Below are 20,720 nucleotides of genomic sequence, written 5' to 3'. Positions count from 1 at the left end.
GGAGGTGATGGGGAGGGGGCGAGAATCCTGCTGACGTGGTCCTTCAGCGCAGCTCACTTCTACAACGGGAGATGACCAGGCCTGGTGACATCATGTTTGATGCTGGTTGGCATGCTATAGTGGCAGGTATTGAATACCTGACTTATTAATAATTACCCCTTAAGAAAGGCCGGTCAACTTTCTTTGCTCTTTTTATATAAAAAATCAACAACAAAAAACAGACCAATAAACCTGAAATTTTAGAGCCAAAACAAAAAGATCAAAAAGGGTCATTAATAGCAAGTACATTTTTATGTGTTCACAACCAAAACAAAATTATGTAATAAAGGGATAATAAAAAACTGACTGAATTATAATGAATGCACTGAAGACAATTGGAATGAATGAATGAGTATGCAACCAGACTGGTATGTGTTTCATAAGGACAGAAAGTACTAAGGCAAGGCACATTAAAGATAACATCGTGTACATAATGCACAAGTATAAATCATCCTCACCTACCTGATTTAGCCCTAGGGCCATCATGTCTCTAGGAGATTGAACGTTCGACGAAAGCAGAGACATTAGGTTTATAAGCATACACAAAGCTGAGCGCAGAGTCGGTAAGATTAGGGCCGTTATCGTGCAGCCCCATGCAGATACAGGAATGTATTACACATGCAGCAGCCGTTCTCAAACTTGGCCAATTTTAAAATGTCTGAGCCTTCATGTGCAAATACAAAGCTAATGTGATTAGAGGTGCCATCAGTAAAGACTGCTCCATTCATACACTAACGTAGAGCTAGCTGAAGAGCCGTCATGGCCTCCATCCAACCCATTATAGATATGAGACAGTAAGAATCACCGAGATGGATCATTCACATCCAACCGGCATGAAATATTTAAGGTGAAGACACCAGGCACAGGGAAGAGATTCTAGAGCTTAAAAGAAATCTCCATTATGCTTCAGAGAGAAGCTTACTAACAATGAGCTACATAGAGGACAATGCAAAAGATAATGACTGTCCTCATAAATAGGTAATCCTCCATTAATAACTCACATACATAGTCGACTGAGTGACGTCATATAGTCACCTGGGTATCTTCAGTGTGTTACTGCCACACATACATAATCTACAGGAATAAGAAGCTGATAGTTTCCTATTGTGGAACAGATTCCATAATCCTACAGATTTAGACTCCACAACAAAAAGCAAGATCATGTCCAGGTGCAAGATCATGTCCAGGTGCAAGATCATGTCCAGGTGCAAGATCATGTCCAGGTGCAAGATCATGTCCATTTTAGCACCAAATGCTCAGTCAAGTGATATGGGTAAGTGTGTATATTTGTAATCTTATCCCAAGTTTTCTTCCAGCAGGATAAAAACCAGTGTTGGAAGGAGAAAACTGGAAGAGGACGCGATATCCAAGTGACTGCTAGATGAAGACAGCTGCGAAAGTATGTAAATGCTGAAACGAGGATGACTAACCTGGAGACTGGAATAAGTCACCTAACAGACTACGCAAGTGTAAATATTGATAACCATAGTATTTTTTGTTAGGCTGGTTTCACACTACGTTTATTTAACATCCGTCCATAACGTTTTTTTAGCGGAAAAACGGATCCAGTGCAAATGCGTTTTCATTTCAATGCATTTGCAATGGACTCGCGTTAACATGCGTTCACCTGCGTTTGCGTGCGTTATAGTGAGGATCCAGCGACTTGCAGTTTTTTAACATCTTTCAAAAACGCTACTTGTAGCGTTTTTGAGCTGCGTCCAACTTCTGCAAATTGCTGGATCCTGACTAAACAGCATGCAAACGCATGTGAACGCTGGCGTGCTGATAGACAGGATCCTGCTTGCTCTACTGAGCATGCCCAGAACCAGCCTCCGTGATCAGTCTGTCTCTCTCCCCCTCTCTCTCCTCCCTCTCTCTCTGTCTCTCTCCTCCCTCTCTCTCCCACCTGAGAGCTGCGGACACTCGTAACCAAGGTAAATATCGGGTAACCACTTATCTTAGTTACCCGATGTTTACGTTAGTAACGTGTGCAGGCAGCCGGCTCCTAGCAGCTGCAGACGCTTGTAACCAAAGTAAATACCCGATGTTTACCTTGGTTACAGCCTCGCAGCTGTCAGAAGCCGGCTCCCAGTCTGGCACGTTTAGTTCCCCTCACTCCCGATCACATGACTCCAATGCCCGCCCCTAAACATCCAGTGACAGGATCCTGCAAAGTAAACATGCGTTTGCATGCGTTTTTTGCTGTAAAAGCAGGATCCGCTTTTTCAGCAAAAAAACGTTATGGACGGATGTTAAATAAACGTAGTGTGAAACCAGCCTTAGATGTTCAATGATCCAAAGAAGGGAATTTTGTTTACTTACCGTAAATTCCTTTTCTTCTAGCTCCAATTGGGAGACCCAGACAATTGGGTGTATAGGCTATGCCTCCGGAGGCCGCACAAAGTATTACACTAAAAGTGTAAAGCCCCTCCCCTTCTGCCTATACACCCCCCGTGCTCCCACGGGCTCCTCAGTTTTGGTGCAAAAGCAAGAAGGAGGAAAAAATTATAAACTGGTTTAAAGTAAATTCAATCTGAAGGAATATCGGAGAACTGAAACCATTCAACATGAACAACATGTGTACACTAAAAAACAGGGGCGGGTGCTGGGTCTCCCAATTGGAGCTAGAAGAAAAGGAATTTACGGTAAGTAAACAAAATTCCCTTCTTCTTTGTCGCTCCATTGGGAGACCCAGACAATTGGGACGTCCAAAAGCAGTCCCTGGGTGGGTAAAATAATACCTCGTAATAGAGCCGTAAAACGGCCCCTTCCTACAGGTGGGCAACCGCCGCCTGAAGGACTCGTCTACCTAGGCTGGCATCCGCCGAAGCATAGGTATGCACCTGATAGTGTTTCGTGAAAGTGTGCAGGCTCGACCAGGTAGCCGCCTGACACACCTGCTGAGCCGTAGCCTGGTGCCTCAAAGCCCAGGACGCGCCCACGGCTCTGGTAGAATGGGCCTTCAGCCCTGAGGGAACCGGAAGCCCAGCAGAACAGTAAGCTTCGAGAAACAGTAAGCTTCGAACCCTGGCTCCTTGATCCACCGAGCCAGGGTTGATTTGGAAGCCTGTGACCCTTTACGCTGGCCAGCGACAAGGACAAAGAGTGCATCCGAGCGGCGCAGGGGCGCCGTACGAGAAATGTAGAGTCTGAGTGCTCTCACCAGATCTAACAAGTGCAAATCCTTTTCACATTGGTGAACTGGATGAGGACAAAAAGAGGGTAAGGAGATATCCTGATTGAGATGAAAGGGGGATACCACCTTAGGGAGAAATTCCGGAACCGGACGCAGAACCACCTTGTCCTGGTGAAACACCAGGAAAGGGGCTTTGCACGACAACGCTGCTAGCTCAGACACTCTCCGAAGAGAAGTGACTGCTACTAGGAAAACCACTTTCTGCGAAAGGCGTGAGAGAGAAATATCCCTCATTGGCTCGAATGGTGGTTTCTGAAGAACCATCAGCACCCTGTTCAGATCCCAGGGTTCTAACGGCCGCTTGTAAGGAGGAACGATGTGACAAACTCCCTGCAGGAACGTGCGTACCTGTGGAAGTCTGGCTAGGCGCTTCTGGAAAAACACAGAGAGCGCTGAGACTTGTCCCTTAAGGGAGCCGAGCGACAAACCCTTTTCCAGTCCAGATTGAAGGAAGGACAGAAAAGTGGGCAAGGCAAAAGGCCAGGGAGAAAAACCCTGAGCAGAGCACCACGACAGGAAAATTTTCCACGTCCTGTGGTAGATCTTGGCGGACGTTGGTTTCCTAGCCTGTCTCATAGTGGCAATGACCTCTTGAGATAATCCTGAAGACGCTAGGATCCAGGACTCAATGGCCACACAGTCAGGTTGAGGGCCGCAGAATTCAGATGGAAAAACGGCCCTTGAGACAGCAAGTCTGGTCGGTCTGGTAGTGCCCACGGTTGGCCGACCGTGAGATGCCACAGATCCGGGTACCACGACCTCCTCGGCCAGTCTGGAGCGACGAGGATGACGCGGCGGCAGTCGGCCCTGATCTTGCGTAACACTCTGGGCAACAGTGCCAGCGGAGGAAACACATAAGGGAGCTGAAACTGCGACCAATCCTGAACTAAGGCGTCTGCCGCCATAGCTCTGGGATCTTGAGACCGTGCCATGAACGTCGGTACCTTGTTGTTGTGCCGGGACGCCATGAGGTCGACGTCCGGCACCCCCCATCGGCAACAGATCTCCTGAAACACGTCCGGGTGAAGGGACCATTCCCCTGCGTCCATGCCCTGGCGACTGAGATAATCTGCTTCCCAGTTTTCCACGCCTGGGATGTGAACTGCAGAGATGGTGGAGGCCGTGGCTTCCACCCACATCAAAATCCGCCGGACTTCCTGGAAGGCTTGCCGACTGCGTGTGCCGCCTTGGTGGTTGATGTATGCCACCGCTGTGGAATTGTCCGACTGAATTCGGATCTGCTTGCCTTCCAGCCACTGCTGGAACGCTTTCAGGGCAAGATACACTGCCCGTATTTCCAGAACATTGATCTGAAGTGAGGACTCTTGCTGGGTCCACGTACCCTGAGCCCTGTGGTGGAGAAAAACCGCTCCCCACCCTGACAGACTCGCGTCCGTCGTGACCACCGCCCAGGATGGGGGTAGGAAGGATTTCCCCTTCGATAATGAAGTGGGAAGAAGCCACCACCGAAGGGAAGCTTTGGTCGCCTGAGAGAGGGAGACGTTCCTGTCGAGGGACGTCGGTTTCCTGTCCCATTTGCGTAGGATGTCCCATTGAAGAGGACGCAGGTGAAACTGCGCGAAAGGGACTGCCTCCATTGCTGCCACCATCTTCCCCAGGAAGTGCATGAGGCGCCTCAAGGGGTGTGCCTGACCTTGAAGGAGAGATTGCACCTCTTTCTGTAGTGAACGCTGCTTGACCAGCGGAAGCTTCACTATCGCTGAGAGGGTATGAAACTCCATGCCAAGATATGTCAGCGATTGGGCCGGTGTCAGATTTGACTTTGGAAAATTGATGATCCACCCGAAACTCTGGAGAGTCTCCAGAGTAGCGTCGAGGCTGTGTTGGCATGCCTCTTGAGAGGGTGCCTTGATCAGCAGATCGTCCAAGTAAGGGATCACCGAGTGATCCTGAGAGTGGAGGACCGCTACTACAGTAGCCATAACCTTGGTAAAAACCCGTGGGGCTGTTGCCAGGCCGAACGGCAGTGCCACGAACTGCAGGTGTTCGTCTCCTATGGCGAAGCGCAAGAAGCGCTGGTGCTCTGGAGCAATCGGTACGAGGAGATAAGCATCTTTGATATCGATCGATGCAAGGAAATCTCCTTGGGACATTGAGGCGATGATGGAGCGGAGGGATTCCATCCGGAACCGCCTGGTCTTTACGTGTTTGTTGAGCAGTTTCAGGTCCAGGACAGGACGGAAAGACCCGTCCTTCTTTGGGACCACAAACAGGTTGGAGTAAAAACCGTGACCCTGTTGCTGAAGAGGCACAGGGACCACCACTCCTTCTGCCTTCAGAGTGCCCAGCGCCTGCATAAGAGCCTCGGCTCGCTCGGGAGGCGGGGATGACCTGAAGAATCAAGTCGGGGGACGAGAGGTGAACTCTATCTTGTAACCGTGAGACAGAATGTCTCTCACCCAACGGTCTTTTACCCGTGGCAGCCAGGTGTCGCAAAAGCGGGAGAGCCTGCCACCGACCGAGGATGCGGATTGAGGAGGCCGAAAGTCATGAGGAAGCCGCTTTGGTAGCGGCACCTCCGGTGGTTTTTTTAGGACGTGACTTAGACCGCCATGAATCAGAGTTCCTTTGATCTTTCTGAGGCCTTTTGGACGAGGAGAATTGGGACCTGCCCGCGCCCCGAAAGGACCGAAACCTCGACTGCCCCCTCCTCTGTTGGGGTATGTTCGGTTTGGGCTGGGGTAAGGATGTATCCTTTCCCTTGGATTGTTTGATGATTTCATCCAAACGCTCGCCAAACAATCGGTCGCCAGAAATTGGCAAACTGGTTAAGCGCTTTTTGGAAGCAGAATCTGCCTTCCATACCCGTAGCCACAAGGCCCTGCGGAGTACCACCGAATTGGCGGATGCAACCGCCGTACGGCTCGCAGAGTCCAGGACAGCATTAATAGCGTAAGACGCAAATGCCGACGTCTGAGAGGTTATGGACGCCACCTGCGGCGCGGACGTGCGTGTGGCTGCGTCAATTTGCGCTTGACCTGCTGAGATAGCTTGTAGCGCCCATACGGCTGCGAATGCTGGGGCAAAAGAAGCGCCGATAGCTTCATAGATGGATTTCAACCAGAGCTCCATCTGCCTGTCAGTGGCATCTTTGAGTGAAGCCCCATCTTCCACTGCAAGTATGGATCTAGCCGTCAGTCTGGAGATTGGAGGATCCACCTTGGGACACTGAGTCCAACCTTTGACCACGTCAGGAGGAAAGGGATAACGTGTATCCTTAAGGCGCTTAGAAAAACGCTTATCTGGACAATCATGGTGATTCTGGACTGCCTCTCTGAAATCAGAGTGGTCCAGAAACATACTCTGTGTACGCTTGGGAAACCTGAAACGGAATTTCTCCTGCTGAGAAGCTGACTCCTCCACCGGAGGAGCTGAGGGAGAAATATCCAACATTTGATTGATGGACGCAATAAGATCGTTCACTATGGCGTCCCCGTCCGGAGTATCAAGATTGAGAGCGGCCTCAGGATCAGAATCCTGATCAGCTGTCTCCGCGTCATCAACCAGAGATTCCCCCCTCTGAGACCCTGAACAATATGATGATGTCGAGGGAATTTCCCAGCGAGCTCGCTTAGTCGGTCTGGGGCTGGGGTCTGTGTCAGAGCCCTCAGCCTGGGATCTATGAGACACCCCGGGGGGACATTGTTGGTCCAACTGAGGGGGGCCAGGGAACAATGATTCAACAGTGTCCCTGTGCTGAGATACCGGTCTGGACTGCAAGGCTTCTAGTATCTTAGCCATAGTCTCAGAGAGTTTATCCGTAAAGACTGCAAACTCCGTCCCCGTCACCTGGACAGTGTCAGCAGGTGGTTCCCCCTGGGCCCCCCTTAGCAGAGGCTCCGGCTGAGTAAGTGCCGCAGGGGCCAAGCAGTGTACACAATGAGGGTCAGTGGATCCTGCCGGTAGCGGGGTCGTACATGCGGCGCAGGCAGCATAGTAAGCCTGTGTTTTGGCACCCCTGCCTTTTGTGGGCGCCATGCTATTGTCTTCCCTGAGCAACACAATAGGGTATATAGCCAGAAATCAACTGTGCACCATACAGTGTAAAGTATATACCATAAACATATAATTTATAATTACACTTCTGCACAATGGGGCTAGCACCACAGGTGCTGCTTACCACCCGCTTAAAGCGGTTGTGAGGCCACCAGAATCCCTGCCTGGGTCTCCCAGAATTTGTCCCCCTCTGCAGCGTCCGAGGAGCTGACAGGAATGGCTGCCGGCGTCCTGAGGAGAGGAGGGAGCCGTGGGCGTGACCCAGAAAGTGCGGGAACTGGTGCCCCACTGTGCACAGTGAGGGGGGTGGAGTATGCAAAGCATGCTCCAGCCCTCATTGCTGCTCGTCCTGTACAGCGTCCCGCCCTTCCCCTGCCTGTCAGGGCTGGGGGTGGGAGGAAAAAAGACTAGGCCGCAAAAGCCGGGGACTCGAGTAATAAGCGCGGCCGCCGTATAAGCGCGGCCGGCGCGGAAGTCCCCGGCGCACTACAAGTCCCAGCCGCGCCGCAGTGTTAACCATGGCAGCGGCGGTCAGCGCGGTAGTCCCCATACACAAACACACTCAGCGACGCTGCAGTGTGTAATGGCACATTTAACCCGGTCAGCGCCGCGGTCCCCGGTGCACTAGCACACCCAGCAATGCTGGAGTGTTGCTGTGCGCGGTCCCCACGGGGACACAGAGTACCTCCAAGTAGCAGGGCCATGTCCCTGAACGATACCCGGCTCCTATCCAGCAGGCTCCTCAGGAGTTGTGGATGAAGCACGGTCTCAGTGCCTGGAGACCGATAGGATTCCACTTCACCCAGAGCCCTAAGGGGGATGGGGAAGGAAAACAGCATGTGGGCTCCAGCCTCCGTACCCGCAATGGATACCTCAACCTTAACAACACCGCCGACAAGAGTGGGGTGAGAAGGGAGCATGCTGGGGGCCCTATATGGGCCCACTTTTCTTCCATCCGACATAGTCAGCAGCTGCTGCTGACCAATCTGTGGAGCTGTGCGTGCATGTCTGCCTCCTTCGCACAAAGCATAAAAACTGAGGAGCCCGTGGGAGCACGGGGGGTGTATAGGCAGAAGGGGAGGGGCTTTACACTTTTAGTGTAATACTTTGTGCGGCCTCCGGAGGCATAGCCTATACACCCAATTGTCTGGGTCTCCCAATGGAGCGACAAAGAAATACAGGATTCTGCTCTCTTTCACTCAGAAGATAGCGGCACTCACCATTCCTTTCTCATTTATCCATACCAAAATGTGGATACGGATAGAAACAGGCTACAAATGTTTTGCACCCTGTGGTGCTTCATCCAGGCCGCAAGACATAAAATGGCTGTATCTGTATCCTATTTCCGGAATGGATGAATTGATTGATGGTGAGTGCCATCATTTTATCTTCTGCCTGGACATATGAATTCTGCGATCTCCATATTGCTGAGCAACAAAATGGGTTGAATTGGATGAATGATGCATTGCCCAGATATAGTATTTTGAATAGTAGAATATTCTCAAAATAAAAATACCAATGTAGCTTACAGTGCCAATTTCTTTTCTTGATTTGATACATATTTTCTCGTTTTATTGATGCTGTTTTCTTCCCTTTGCAAAAAAGTCACATTTCTATAGTTAAAATGGCAATCTTTGAGAAGGCCTGTCTGTGCATCTCATATCATAACAATCTGTAGAATTGTATGATGGAAAAAGATCAAGTCAATGTCCAGAAAAAATAGGTGCACATACGGATGTACGGACAAGTAAAACTATTCTGCTTTTCCATGGCTGGAATATCATAACTCCCACCCGTTCTCCTACACTAGGAGCCTAACGATTATCTGATTCAATAACTAGGGTCATGAAGTGGGGGAAGACGGTGGTTTAAGGGTTAGCAAACCATTTATAACATCAAATATTCCTGTTTAGTTCTGTTACCTGATCTGTATACAATACCCATCTGTTCACCCACTTAGCCATCCATTCTTTCATACCATGCATAAAAACATCCTAAAAATAAAAAAAGATTAATCGCCCCCAATTGGTGTTTAACAGCTTTTTGTGTACTCTGTAAATTAAAACCAAGGAAAAGCCAAGTGCCAATCCTCCGTGAGCAGTTTGCAGCCATGCACATGGGGTCAGATAGGTTTACATGCTCCATTAAACCGATGCCAGGACTTGGGAAGTCTCATTTCAACAGTGACCGATGTGCTCCCAGTTTTTGTATGGCTATTCAGGGCTATGGTGTGGCCTTCTTGTTTGTGACCATTACAACACTTATAAGACTGTCAGAAATGTTGTTATATGCTTTGAATTTTTTTTTAATCTATGAAGACTATAAAATGTTCATAGACAATAGAAGCCGGTTGTATGTCCCCATCATTAGCTACCCTCCCTTACAGCTAGAGGCGAGGCTCATTGGCTTCCACTCTATAAAGTATTTCTGGTAGGATGACCTTATTAATGTTGCTTTTCCTTGCTGCAAGCAAAGTAATTATGTAACGGGAACAAACACAAAGCTGCAGTCAATCTTCCCTGAATACAATAAGTGCAGTGTCATTGTCTGAACGGTATCCGTGTAAACGTGTGATGTTCTATTTTGTTTCTACAGTTTTAGCTAATGGTTTTTATAGCTGAAATGTAGCAGCTATGGGTAGAAAATACTTGTGTTTCGCCTAATGTTCTGCACTGGGGCACAGTAAATGCACAATCTCCGAGTGAAGATTAAGGGGGTTTTCTACATCACCAAAGGGAAGGGAATATAACTAGGACCTCCGAACCCCTTTCACCTGACTTCTTAGTCCACTGATTGTCTGCAGGGTCAGGCAACTGATGGACAGGAGGTCATCACTTCTGGCACCGGCAGTGATCACTGGAGCTGTAGAGCTGGAGTGGTGGAGTTTATGAGGGTAAGAAACGCCTTTTTTTCTTATAAAGATCCTTTTTCACTGACCAATTATCAAAAGTAGTGGAAAACCCATTTAAAAAGCAGTTTATCAAATATCCTATATGGTTCTAGATGTTTTTTTATCCGAATTTTTAAAGATGTTTCTTCTAAGTGGAGCTGGTAACTTAGATCATTGTGAGAGAGCTAAAAGGGACAGAAAATGTATACAACAGAGCTATAATACCATATGACCGAGAAATGCGATGAAGGCAAAAATACAAAAACTGGGCAGCCACAAAGGAAACAAACTGAAATGAGTTCACCAGCAGAGATCCCATTCCTTAGGGTTATTGCTGAATGTATATCATAGCCATGCTAAGCATGTCCGCAGGGAAAGACTGTTAATTAGAGACCGGGAAGGGCTAATTAACAGAACACCAATACCTGACCTTGAATCAGATCTGGAGAAACTACTGCGTCTTGAGGGAAAATATGAAAGAGGAAGGGGTCCTTTATAGACAGAGAGTAGTGCTTTTCCACAACTCTCTTTTAGATGCCTGTATCCATATCTCTGGCCTACCCTCAGTGGCAGCTTCTGGAAAGATGGTCTCTGGGGCCAGGTACACAAGAACATCCCCTTCGGGAGTGTCCTCTAGGTTTGGAGTGGTGCGCAAGTTCGGGGAGCCCGGATTCGAGTCAGCTGTGAGGTCAAAACCATCTGGGATTCAACACAGGAAGATTTTAGTGTATTTTTGCAGATACCTCTACTTCTTGCAGTTGTATGCTGGTTGTGGCTCCAAAACAACATCAGAATAAACAAGAAGAAGATCTCAAGGTCATTGACATAGTTACCAAAATAAAAATATGAACAGGGTACAACAAGCAAACTAACATACATAATAAAGGGTTTGTCTACTACTGGACAACCCCAACTCAGAACCCATGTAAAATAAAAACAGGGAGCCCTCACCTCATGCTTTCGTGCCACTGTTCCCCGCGATGACGTGTGACATTGGTGGGATATACCGGCTGCAGTCAATGAGTGGCTGATCGTCAGATGGTGCCTGAACCACTTCAATAAGCGGCCATGATCTCTGACAGAATACTGATAAGCTGCAGCTGACGAGCCGCCAATCACTGGCTATAGCCGGCAAGTGGCACAACAAGTCACATCCCTCTCAGTCAGTGCTGACATCACTGGATCGCTGCCACTGCAGGAGGAGACTATATAAAAGTTTTTATTTTAATTTGGGTCCTGAATGTATTAAGCTGGCGATGTCTGATAGTGGACAACCTGTCTAATACAACTCTATACCTTAAAAATCCAATGAACAATGCATGATACATGAGTGAAATGATATACTTATGAAAGTTGGACCTAATAATGCCATGAAGGTCACATTATTGAACATAATACGTATAAACAAGCCGTAGGCCTCAAGCCCACTAGTGTCAGGGTTTGCAGAAAGATGCTTGAGCTTTCTACCGGAACACACATTTTACAGTAAAACAGGTATTTTTGTTAAAGTATTTTGCCAATTTCTAACGGAATCTGTATGTGTATTTGTATTGCATAGAATTAGAATAACTTCAAACAAATGGAGAACACTAATCCTGGTACCGCAGTGCACGGCTCCGGGTACCGCAGCACTATGTGCTCTGGGCTGCTAGGTGTAATTATCCAGAAAGTATGAAACTTTAATAAACATCTGGTAATAAAAACCCCACTACAAGTACAAGTAAGCAATTACTTTACATGCTATAAAAATGTTCAACTTGAACAAAATAGTAGAGAACAACAAAAAGACATGAAAGTGAGAGAATTTACTGATTAAACCAATTCAGTAAAAAACAAAAACAGGCATCAATCAAACCATAACTTTAGAAAACTGTTTGTTCCTCATTAAAAACAATTTGTTTCCCATAGCAGCCAATTACAGCACAGCTCTTATTTCATTTTCCACTCTTGAAAAATTAAAGCTGTGCTCTGATTGGCTGCTATTGGTGAGTAATCAAAAAGGCCCGCCCCCCAGGGGCTTTTTCTTGCCCGATGAAAGTAATTCACAGGTCTCTTCCTAAACAGACCTGCAGGGAGAAATCTGTCACTCAAGAGAAGCGGGCAGGCTGAAGCCACCGGGGGAAGCCCTTCAGATTAGTCTCCCATGCGGTATGATCCTTGGAAGCTTTTAAAGAATGACTGTCTCTGAAAGGCTGCAACGTTCAAATCAAGCCGAAATCTCAAATATGGATCAAATCATGCAGCATGTATCAGTTGTAAGATTCCCTTTAACAGGTATAGAACAACTGTGCTATTTCTGTCCACTGGAGGTGTGTGGTCTTTACTGGAATGAGGAGGTGCTGCAATACCTGACACAGCCGATGGGCAGAAGTGGTGAAGTAAAAACCATACTCTGTGCCTCAGGACGGGATATGAAAGAAGAATGTATATCACATCCAGACTGACCCATATTAAATTGTGAGAATATACATTTTCTTTTAGATAGTCTTGCATTAACAGTGCCTACAAGAGAAATGATTTGCAGCTATAGCGGCTAACTGGCTCTAGAGACCATCATGGCTTGCTAGGTTACCCATGTGATGTTGTCAAGTAGCCATTATACTGGTGGTAATGGGAAATTAACTTGTAATTCATTTTACCTTCATCCAATAAGGGCTGGGGATGACAAAATCTTTCAAAATCAAGAATTCAAAATGGCCTAACCCTTCATACTGCTAAGTATGCAATGTATATATCCATGTATTACTTAGGTACTGCAGTATTATATCATTTGTGCAATAAGCATTTTCAGATTGAGATTGCCACAGGCACAAACGTTATTAGAGCAGTCACGCCAACACAGAGCTAATTAAGATTACTGTGGTTACCTTCTCTCCTCCAACGGTGCCTTCGTATTGAAGCAGTGGTAATGGCCGTTCGAGAGATGCGAGGGACTGTTGGGGTCACTTCAACTTTTAGTACTTTCTGTCCTTGTTGGGAACAGTCAGGGGCATCAAACGGCAGCGAGTTCTTCATTGCATTTGCAACCTAGTTGAGAGAACAAAAAAAAAAAATGTATAAATACACACGGTATATTACCAAAGTGAGTGCACCCCACACTTTATTTTGTAAATATACAACACTGAAGATCTGGCACTTTGATACAATGTAAAGTAATCAGTGTACGGCTTGTATAAGTGTAAATTTGGTGTGCGCTCTAAATAACAACACACAGACATTACTAAACTGCTGGCAACAAAACTGAGTACACCCTAAGTGAAAATGACCAAATTGTGCCCAAAGTGTTAATATTTTGAGTGCCCACCATTATTTTCAAGCAGTGCCTTAACTCTCTTTGGCATGAGTTCACTAGAGCTTCACAGGAGCTGCTGGATCCTCTTCAATCCTTCAGGTCAACATCACAGTGGTGGATGTTGGAGACCTTGCTTTCCTCCACCTCCCGTGTGAAGATGCCCCACAGATACTCCATGTTGTTTAGGTTTGGAAACAAGCCTGGACAGTCCAGCACTTTTACGCTCAGTTTCTTTAGTAAGGCAGTGATCATCTTGGAGGTGTGTTTGGGGTCATTATGTTGGAATACTGTCTGCGGCCCATTTTTTGAAGGGAGGGGATCGTGCTCTGCTTCAGTATGTCACAAGAAATGTTGGCATACATGGTTCCCGCAATTAACTGTAGCTCCCCAAAGCCGGCAGCGCCCATGCAGCCCCAAACCTTGACACTCCCACCACCATGCTTGACTGTAGCCAACACTCACTTGTCTTTGTTCTCCTCACCTGGTTGCCGCTCCACACACGTCACACCATCTGAACCAAATAAGTTTATCGTGGTCTCATTAGACCACAGCACATGGTTCCCGTAATTCATGTCCTCAGTCTGCTTGTCTTCAGCAAACTTTTTGCAGGCTTTTTCGTGCATCAAGAGGCTTTCTTCTGAGACGACAGCCATGCAGACCAATTTGATGCAGTGTGGGCTGTATGGCCTGAGCACTGACAGGCTGACCCCCCCTGTAACCACTGCAGCAATGCTGGCAGCACTCATATGGCTATTATGAAAGAAGACCTCTGGATATGATGCTGCGCACATGCGCTCAACTTCTTTGGTCGACAATGGTGAAGCCTGTTCTGAGTGGAACTTGTCTTGTTAAACCACTGTATGGTCTTGGTCACTGTGCTGCAGCTCAGTTTCAGGGTGATGGCAATCTTCGTATAGCTTGGGCTATATGTGTAGAGCAACAATTCATTTTTTCAGATCCTCAGAGAAAAGTCTTTGCCATGAGGAGTCCATGTTGATCAGTATTACACCAAATTTACCACACCTGCTCCCCATCACACCTGAGACCTCGTAACACTAATGAGTTGCATAACCCTAGGGAGGGAACATAGCTAAGTGGGCACAATTTGGACATTTTCCCTTGGGGGTGTACTCCCTTTTGTTGCCAGAGGTTTAGACAATATAGGCTGTGTGTTGTTAGTTAGAGGGCACAGCAAATTTACACTCTTATATAAGCTGTACACTGACTATTTTACATTATATCAAAAGTGTCATATCCTCAGTGTTGTCCCAAGAAAGGATATACCGTATTTTTTGTTTTATAAGACATACCAAATTATAAGACGCATCCCAAATTTAGAGATTAAAAAAAGGGAAAAAATAATGGGGTCCATCTTACACTCCGGTGTTGTCTTACCGGGGGGGGGCAGCAGTGGTGGTGAAGCAGGGTCACAGGAGACAGAGGTTTTGCTGGCACCCGCGGCTTGTCAGTGGCGTCAGCAGCCGCGGGTCAGTGGCGTCGGCGGGTCTGTGGTGTCGGCGGGTCTGTGGCGTCGGCGGGTCTGTGGCAGCAGCAACAGCGGGTCAGTGATGAAGCAAAAGGAAAAAATAATGGGGTCCATCTTACACTCCGGTGTTGTCTTACCGGAGGGGGGCAGCAGTGGTGGTGAAGCAGGGTCACAGGAGACAGAGGTTTTGCTGGCACCCGCGGCTTGTCAGTGGCGTCAGCAGCCGCGGGTCAGTGGCGTCGGCGGGTCAGTGGCGTCGGCGGGTCAGTGGCGTCGGCGGGTCAGTGGCATCGGCGGGTCAGTGGCATCGGCGGGTCAGCGGCGGCGGGTCAGTGGCGTCGGCGGGTCAGTGGTGATAGCGGGTCAGTGGTGTGAGCGGCGGCGGGTCAGTGGCGTCAGGTCAGTGGCGGCAGCAGCAGCGGGTCAGTGATGAAGCAAGCCAAGAGCTCCATCTGTGCACGCGCTGACTCCCGGCGCCATCATTTGAAACTGGGACCGCGGACACACTGGGACACCTGCATCACAGCCACCCACCCGCACACACAGAGTGGCAGCCAGCAGGTCGCCTGCCCACCCAGAAAGGCAGCCGACATAGACAGGCACACGGCCGCCCGCACGCAGCCACAGGCACCCGGCCGCTGTACAGACAGCCCCCTGGGTAAGCTATATTCAGATTTTAAGATGCACCCCTCATTTTTCTCCCAAATTTTTGGGAGGAAAAGTGCGTCTTATAATCCGAAAAATACGGTAATAAAAACTGTATAAAAAATGTGAGGGATGTACTCACATATCATAACTAAAGAGAGTAATGTGACAGTGTTTTCTACTTGTTATAAAGAGCGGAGGACCTTTTTTCTTCTGCTTAAACAGGATCTGTCATCAAAACAAAAGTGGCCAGTGTTTGCTCTTATTTAATTTCCTCACTCCCCTGAGTGTTCTAGTTTTTGTTTTTAAATCCATCATAGAGATGCAGGGATTTGGGCCTGTATATTTAGTATTGACGTCTCTGGTCTTTACCAACGTGGTGGTGCTTCAATGACTCTCTAGGGGCGTCCTTTTGCTAGTCTGCATTATTACCCTGTGAGCCACGCCTCATTAGTAAACACCATAAACATTTGCACCACAAAAAAAAGGATTTGGAAGAAAAAAAAAAAAAACAAAGAAAGGGGAAACGCAGGGGAGCAGAGGGAATAAAATAAAGAGTAAAAGCTGGCTATTTTTGAGCCCGTGAAAGGTTGTCTTTAAAGAGCGCATACATTAAAAATAAAATACATAAAAGCCCATAGAATCTTAAAACATTTGCAGGACAGACAATAGGTAGAACGGGTCACCTACCAGCAAGGGCTGAGAATAAAGCTCCAGCTGGGCACGATAGATAATGTCATCCAGCACCTCCTGCCCTAGCTCCCACTCTCCATTGTATCTGTTCAAGAGAACAAAAATTTACACTTTGGTTTAACAGATTTAAACAAGCAAAACAAAAAAAAATAAAAAAAATCCCGTCAGCTCTCGAGCATTGCCCGTTTTTAGAAAACACTTGTATATTTTACATGCAAGAAATTGCTCCGTATCCAATCCTACAACCTTGAGTTGTGCCATTTCTGGGTCATACCCATGAACGCAGTTACTGTGGCCGGTCTATACACTGTTTATATAGTCCAATCAGTGATGACATGCATCCTATTAACAATGTATGCTAACACCCAGTGGCAAAATTAAAGCACTACTCCAACGATTTATTTTTTTTCAGCGCTGGAGTGGCGCTTTAATTGTACACCCAGTCATATATTCTCACTTTCCGGCATCTTCACCTTTCACTGATGGCACTCTGGTCCCGTGGTGCCATCTTGTAACTGTAACTTCTGACTGGTTGAAAGTCAGCAGTGACATCACAAGATCCCAATGAAAGTCTATGAGAGCCAGAACGAGGCCAGAAGGATGCTCTCATAGACTTGTATTGAGTTATGACCTGCAGCGCACTGCATAAAACAGTGGAGCAGCCGGCTGGTCACAAATCACCGATATTAACTGGAGCGGTGATGATAGAAGGTGAAGCTGCTAGCAGGTGTGTATATAACAGAGGTGAAAGGACTTAGCTCTAAAGTGCCACTCCAGCAGTGCACACTACAGTGCGGCTTCAATCACTAATTTTCAGAAGGAATAACAGGGGAATTGCACAGTATAGAATTCTAAGAAAAGAGCACAAAATAGAAGTTTGTAATAAAACAAGTTAGGAGAGCTGACAGCTCCCCTTTAATATTGTACCCCATGTATTATTTGTATAAAGGTTGTAATCTTAGATTTCCTCTGCACTATAATGTAGCTGCATGGAGGCCTTTAAGTCTTTGCACATCAACTGTGCTGCTATATCCACTATGTTTCCATAAAAATGCCTATATAGTGTGGTATTACATCAAATAAGTGCACCCCCATTGTAAAGGCAAATACAGTATTGTAGACATATACCAGTCATATACTAAACTAGGACTGCACTTGCATATAGAAAATGGAACTAAATATTCAAAGCAAATATTAATATTTGGAAAGATTCCTCATCCAGCGGCTGTCTCTAATAGTTTCTGACTTTTCTAATAAATCACTGATAAAATAGAGAACTAGTCTAAGAAATCTTAGCAATAAAGTGCGTATAGGAGATGCTTCAATCTAAACATAAATACATCAGATTATATTTCTTATGTAAGGAACACCAATGAGAGGTTCTAAACAACAAGAGATTTAGATCCATATTTAATTTTTGAAAATCCCCCAGTTCACACCTTATTGGTCCTTTGAAAAACAGAATCTACTTTGGATATTAGTGAAGACTTACATGGCATGATAAACCCCAGTGAGCAGCTGGACCATGAAAGCAGGATCCAACACTACACGACCACACAGTTCCTTCCAGCGTTTTTCATGCTGCCTTGGAAAGCCACTCACGCACAATCTGGAGCGAAGAAAAAATAAAATTACTTCTATCTCATTCAATTTTAATGAGATGTTCACATCAACTAAAGTATTTCATCCGGCACCGGGCGAGACAACTGTAGAGCCAGGGATCAAAATCAATACTCCGACCAAAGACAAGTGCTACAGTAATATATTGAAGCAAAGTAATCTCAATGATAGAATAATTTATGATTCATAGGTTTTAAATGCAGATGTCAGACAGTAATATTAAGTGTTATCAGGGGTTTTGTGTATTCACTTGCGGTCAAGTGTTTTGAAACAGTCACAAATTTGGGTTTTCACAAAGTTTGCGGCTACAGTTTTTATTGTTAAACAGCAGCAAGCACCAGACCATAGTGTGATGATTATATTACACAATATAATAGAACCAGGTAATCTGCTTAAAGGGAATCTGTCACCGGATGTTTAGAATACTCACATAGCGGTCGGTGCAGAGCAGACTGGTCAGATGGGCATCTCCGTTCTCCGGGTCCGCGCCTCCTCTTTCGGCCATCTTTGTTCTCCTTCTGAAGCTAGTGTGAAGGATGCGTTCTACATCCATACACAAGCACACAATGACTATGCACTGTAATTAGTAGGTGATTGTTCTTCCTTATCCTTTTTCCTTCCAACTTCTCCATCCCTGTTCCCTTGTTTCCCCAAAAAAAAAACCTTTTCCTTAATTTTTCCACCCCATCCCCCCCCTCCAAGATATTGTTAATCTTTATGCTTCGATCAAATGTTATATTATATGTATTGACAATTCTTACTCAAAAAATCTCAAAAATGTTGTTCAATTCTTTACTTGGCCTAGAAATTAATAAAAATTATTGAAACACAAGCACACATTGAGGTCTTGCCCAGGCGCACTTTGATCTACCCTGAGCAGGGCAGATCAAAGTATTGTAGTGCGCCTGCGTGGGACCTCACTGTCGGCTAGTATAGATGATGTAGAATGCGTCATCCACACTAGCTTCAAAAGGAGGACAAAGATGGCCGAAAGAGGAGGCACGGACCCGGAGAATGGAGACGCCAATCCAACGAGTCTGCTCTGCACCGACAGTTAGGTGAGTATTATAAACATCTGGTGACAGATTCCCTTTAAGCAGATTACCTGGTTCTATTATATTGTTTTATATAAGTGACAGGTTCCCTTAAACTCCTGTGACCGCTCAATAATGGCTGCTGCTGCCTGTGACTGGGGGAAGAACTCCACCAGGATGCTTGAAGAAATAGACAATTAGTTTTTACACTTGAGAAAAATGCCAGTCCGGAGAGGTAACACATTGTGGAATAATAAACACTTTTTTATATTATTGGATCATTGATCTTAATTTCAATTAGAGCAGCCAAAACCATGAATTGTCTTTTTCTGCTTTAAAAGGAGGGTGGTGCTTAAAATCCTTCCATCATTTTCTGTGAACCATGGTTACATCCAAGGAAGCATATGCGGTCATCATTGCTTTTCAGCAAAAGGACTTTACAGGTAAGGACATTGCTGCTTGTAGGATTGACCCAAAAACAAGTTATTGGATCACTAAGAACTGCAAAGATTGTTCAATTTCTGTGAAGACAACTTCAGGGCACCCAAGAAAGTCCAGCAAGTGCTAAAACGGTTGTCTAAAGAGGATTCAGGATTGGTTCAACCCAATGTGTATGCTACGTATGTATGCACAGTGAGGCAAAGGATTTTGGAGACTAGTCTGGTGTCAACAGCAGCAAAGACGCCACTTCTTTTCAAGAAAAATATCAAGAAAAAACTGACATTCTACATGGAACTACAGGGGGAATTTTTTTTTCTCTAATGAAGCCCCGTTCAGACTTTTGGGACATCTGGAAGAACGATTGATCAGAAAAGAGAAGGTGAGCCTTTATAGGAGTCCTGTGTCTTGCCAACAGTAAATCATCCTAAAACCATCAATGTGTTTGGTTGCTTTTCTTCCAAGGGAGTAGACTGACCACAATTTTGCCTAAGGCTATGTGCACACAGTGCGTTTTTCCGCGGCGTTTTTGGCCAAAAACGCAGCGTCAAAAAAACACAGCGTGTGCACATAGCCTAAGAGCACTGCCATAAATAAAGAATGCTATCTAAACACCTTTCAAGGGCAAAGAACAAGAAGAAGATTTTACCACCATGATGGAACACCATGTCATAAAGCAAAAGTGATAATCTGGCTCGGTTAACAAAACAAACATCATCATAAACACTATTTTGCAGCATTCATTTGTTTATCTGCCATTTTTGAATATTGTACACCAAAGCTAATCCTGGATGAAGTTGGCATTATGTTTCTGAGTTGTGCACATGGAGAGAGCTCAAGCTCCAAGGCAAGGTAAAATGCACAAATGGTCCCAGCACTCGCTTTACTTGCACAATGTTCTTTACAATGGTCATTATGGTAAAGACATGGAATATATACAAAAAAAACGCATTTCGGCTTGTCGTAAGGCTTTTTCCAAATAATACACTATTGTGCATGCTGTTGCAAAATATAGCAGTTAAAGCACCATTCCAGCGTTTTTTTTTTCCCCCAGCACTGCAGTGATTCTTTAACTGCAAGCCCCATGCCCCCGGTATTAGGCCCTGTGCGCACACTGCATTTTTTGCCGCAGCATAGCCGAGGTTTTTGCTGCAGAAATGCTGCAGAAAATGTTCATAACCTTTCTGAAATCCTTCCCCAGCAAAACCTATGGGAAATAAAATGCTGTGCACACTGCGTTTTTTTACCTACAGATTTTTGCTGCAGAATTTCTGCAGCAAAAAGAATGAGCATGTCACTTAATTTCCACAGGCACCTGCAATTTTTGCCATAGATAAATGGTATAAAAACGCAGGGACCAACCCACGGCA

At 46.1% G+C, this 20,720-nt stretch overlaps 1 protein-coding gene and 1 long non-coding RNA gene across 5 annotated transcripts in view; one reads left to right on the top strand and one right to left on the bottom strand.

The window, feature by feature from the left end:
* HYCC2 (hyccin PI4KA lipid kinase complex subunit 2) overlaps window positions 1–20,720 on the bottom strand; it is a 142,605-nt gene that overhangs the window by 14,346 nt on the left and 107,539 nt on the right. For 2 of the 3 annotated variants that reach the window (XM_075317628.1, XM_075317629.1), the window contains 4 exons: window positions 17,751–17,867; window positions 16,256–16,343; window positions 13,010–13,169; window positions 10,704–10,841 (listed from right to left, as the gene is read on the bottom strand). In XM_075317628.1, the coding sequence (XP_075173743.1) occupies window positions 10,704–10,841; window positions 13,010–13,169; window positions 16,256–16,343; window positions 17,751–17,867 (503 nt within the window). The remainder of the gene's footprint in view (window positions 1–10,703; window positions 10,842–13,009; window positions 13,170–16,255; window positions 16,344–17,750; window positions 17,868–20,720) is intronic. The other variant, XM_075317630.1, reaches the window with a different exon arrangement.
* The window catches only part of LOC142245181 (uncharacterized), a 46,306-nt gene that overhangs the window by 21,194 nt on the left and 4,392 nt on the right, over window positions 1–20,720 (top strand). The window contains exon 2 of one of the 2 annotated variants that reach the window (XR_012724738.1): window positions 1,356–1,438. This is a non-coding gene — a long non-coding RNA (uncharacterized LOC142245181). The remainder of the gene's footprint in view (window positions 1–1,355; window positions 1,439–20,720) is intronic. The other variant, XR_012724737.1, reaches the window with a different exon arrangement.

The sequence above is a fragment of the Anomaloglossus baeobatrachus genome, chromosome 7, assembly GCF_048569485.1.
Source record: "Anomaloglossus baeobatrachus isolate aAnoBae1 chromosome 7, aAnoBae1.hap1, whole genome shotgun sequence".
Classification (NCBI taxonomy): Eukaryota; Metazoa; Chordata; class Amphibia; order Anura; family Aromobatidae; genus Anomaloglossus; species Anomaloglossus baeobatrachus.
Note: the sequence above shows the minus strand (reverse complement) of the source record. Positions and strands in the feature narration are given on the sequence as shown.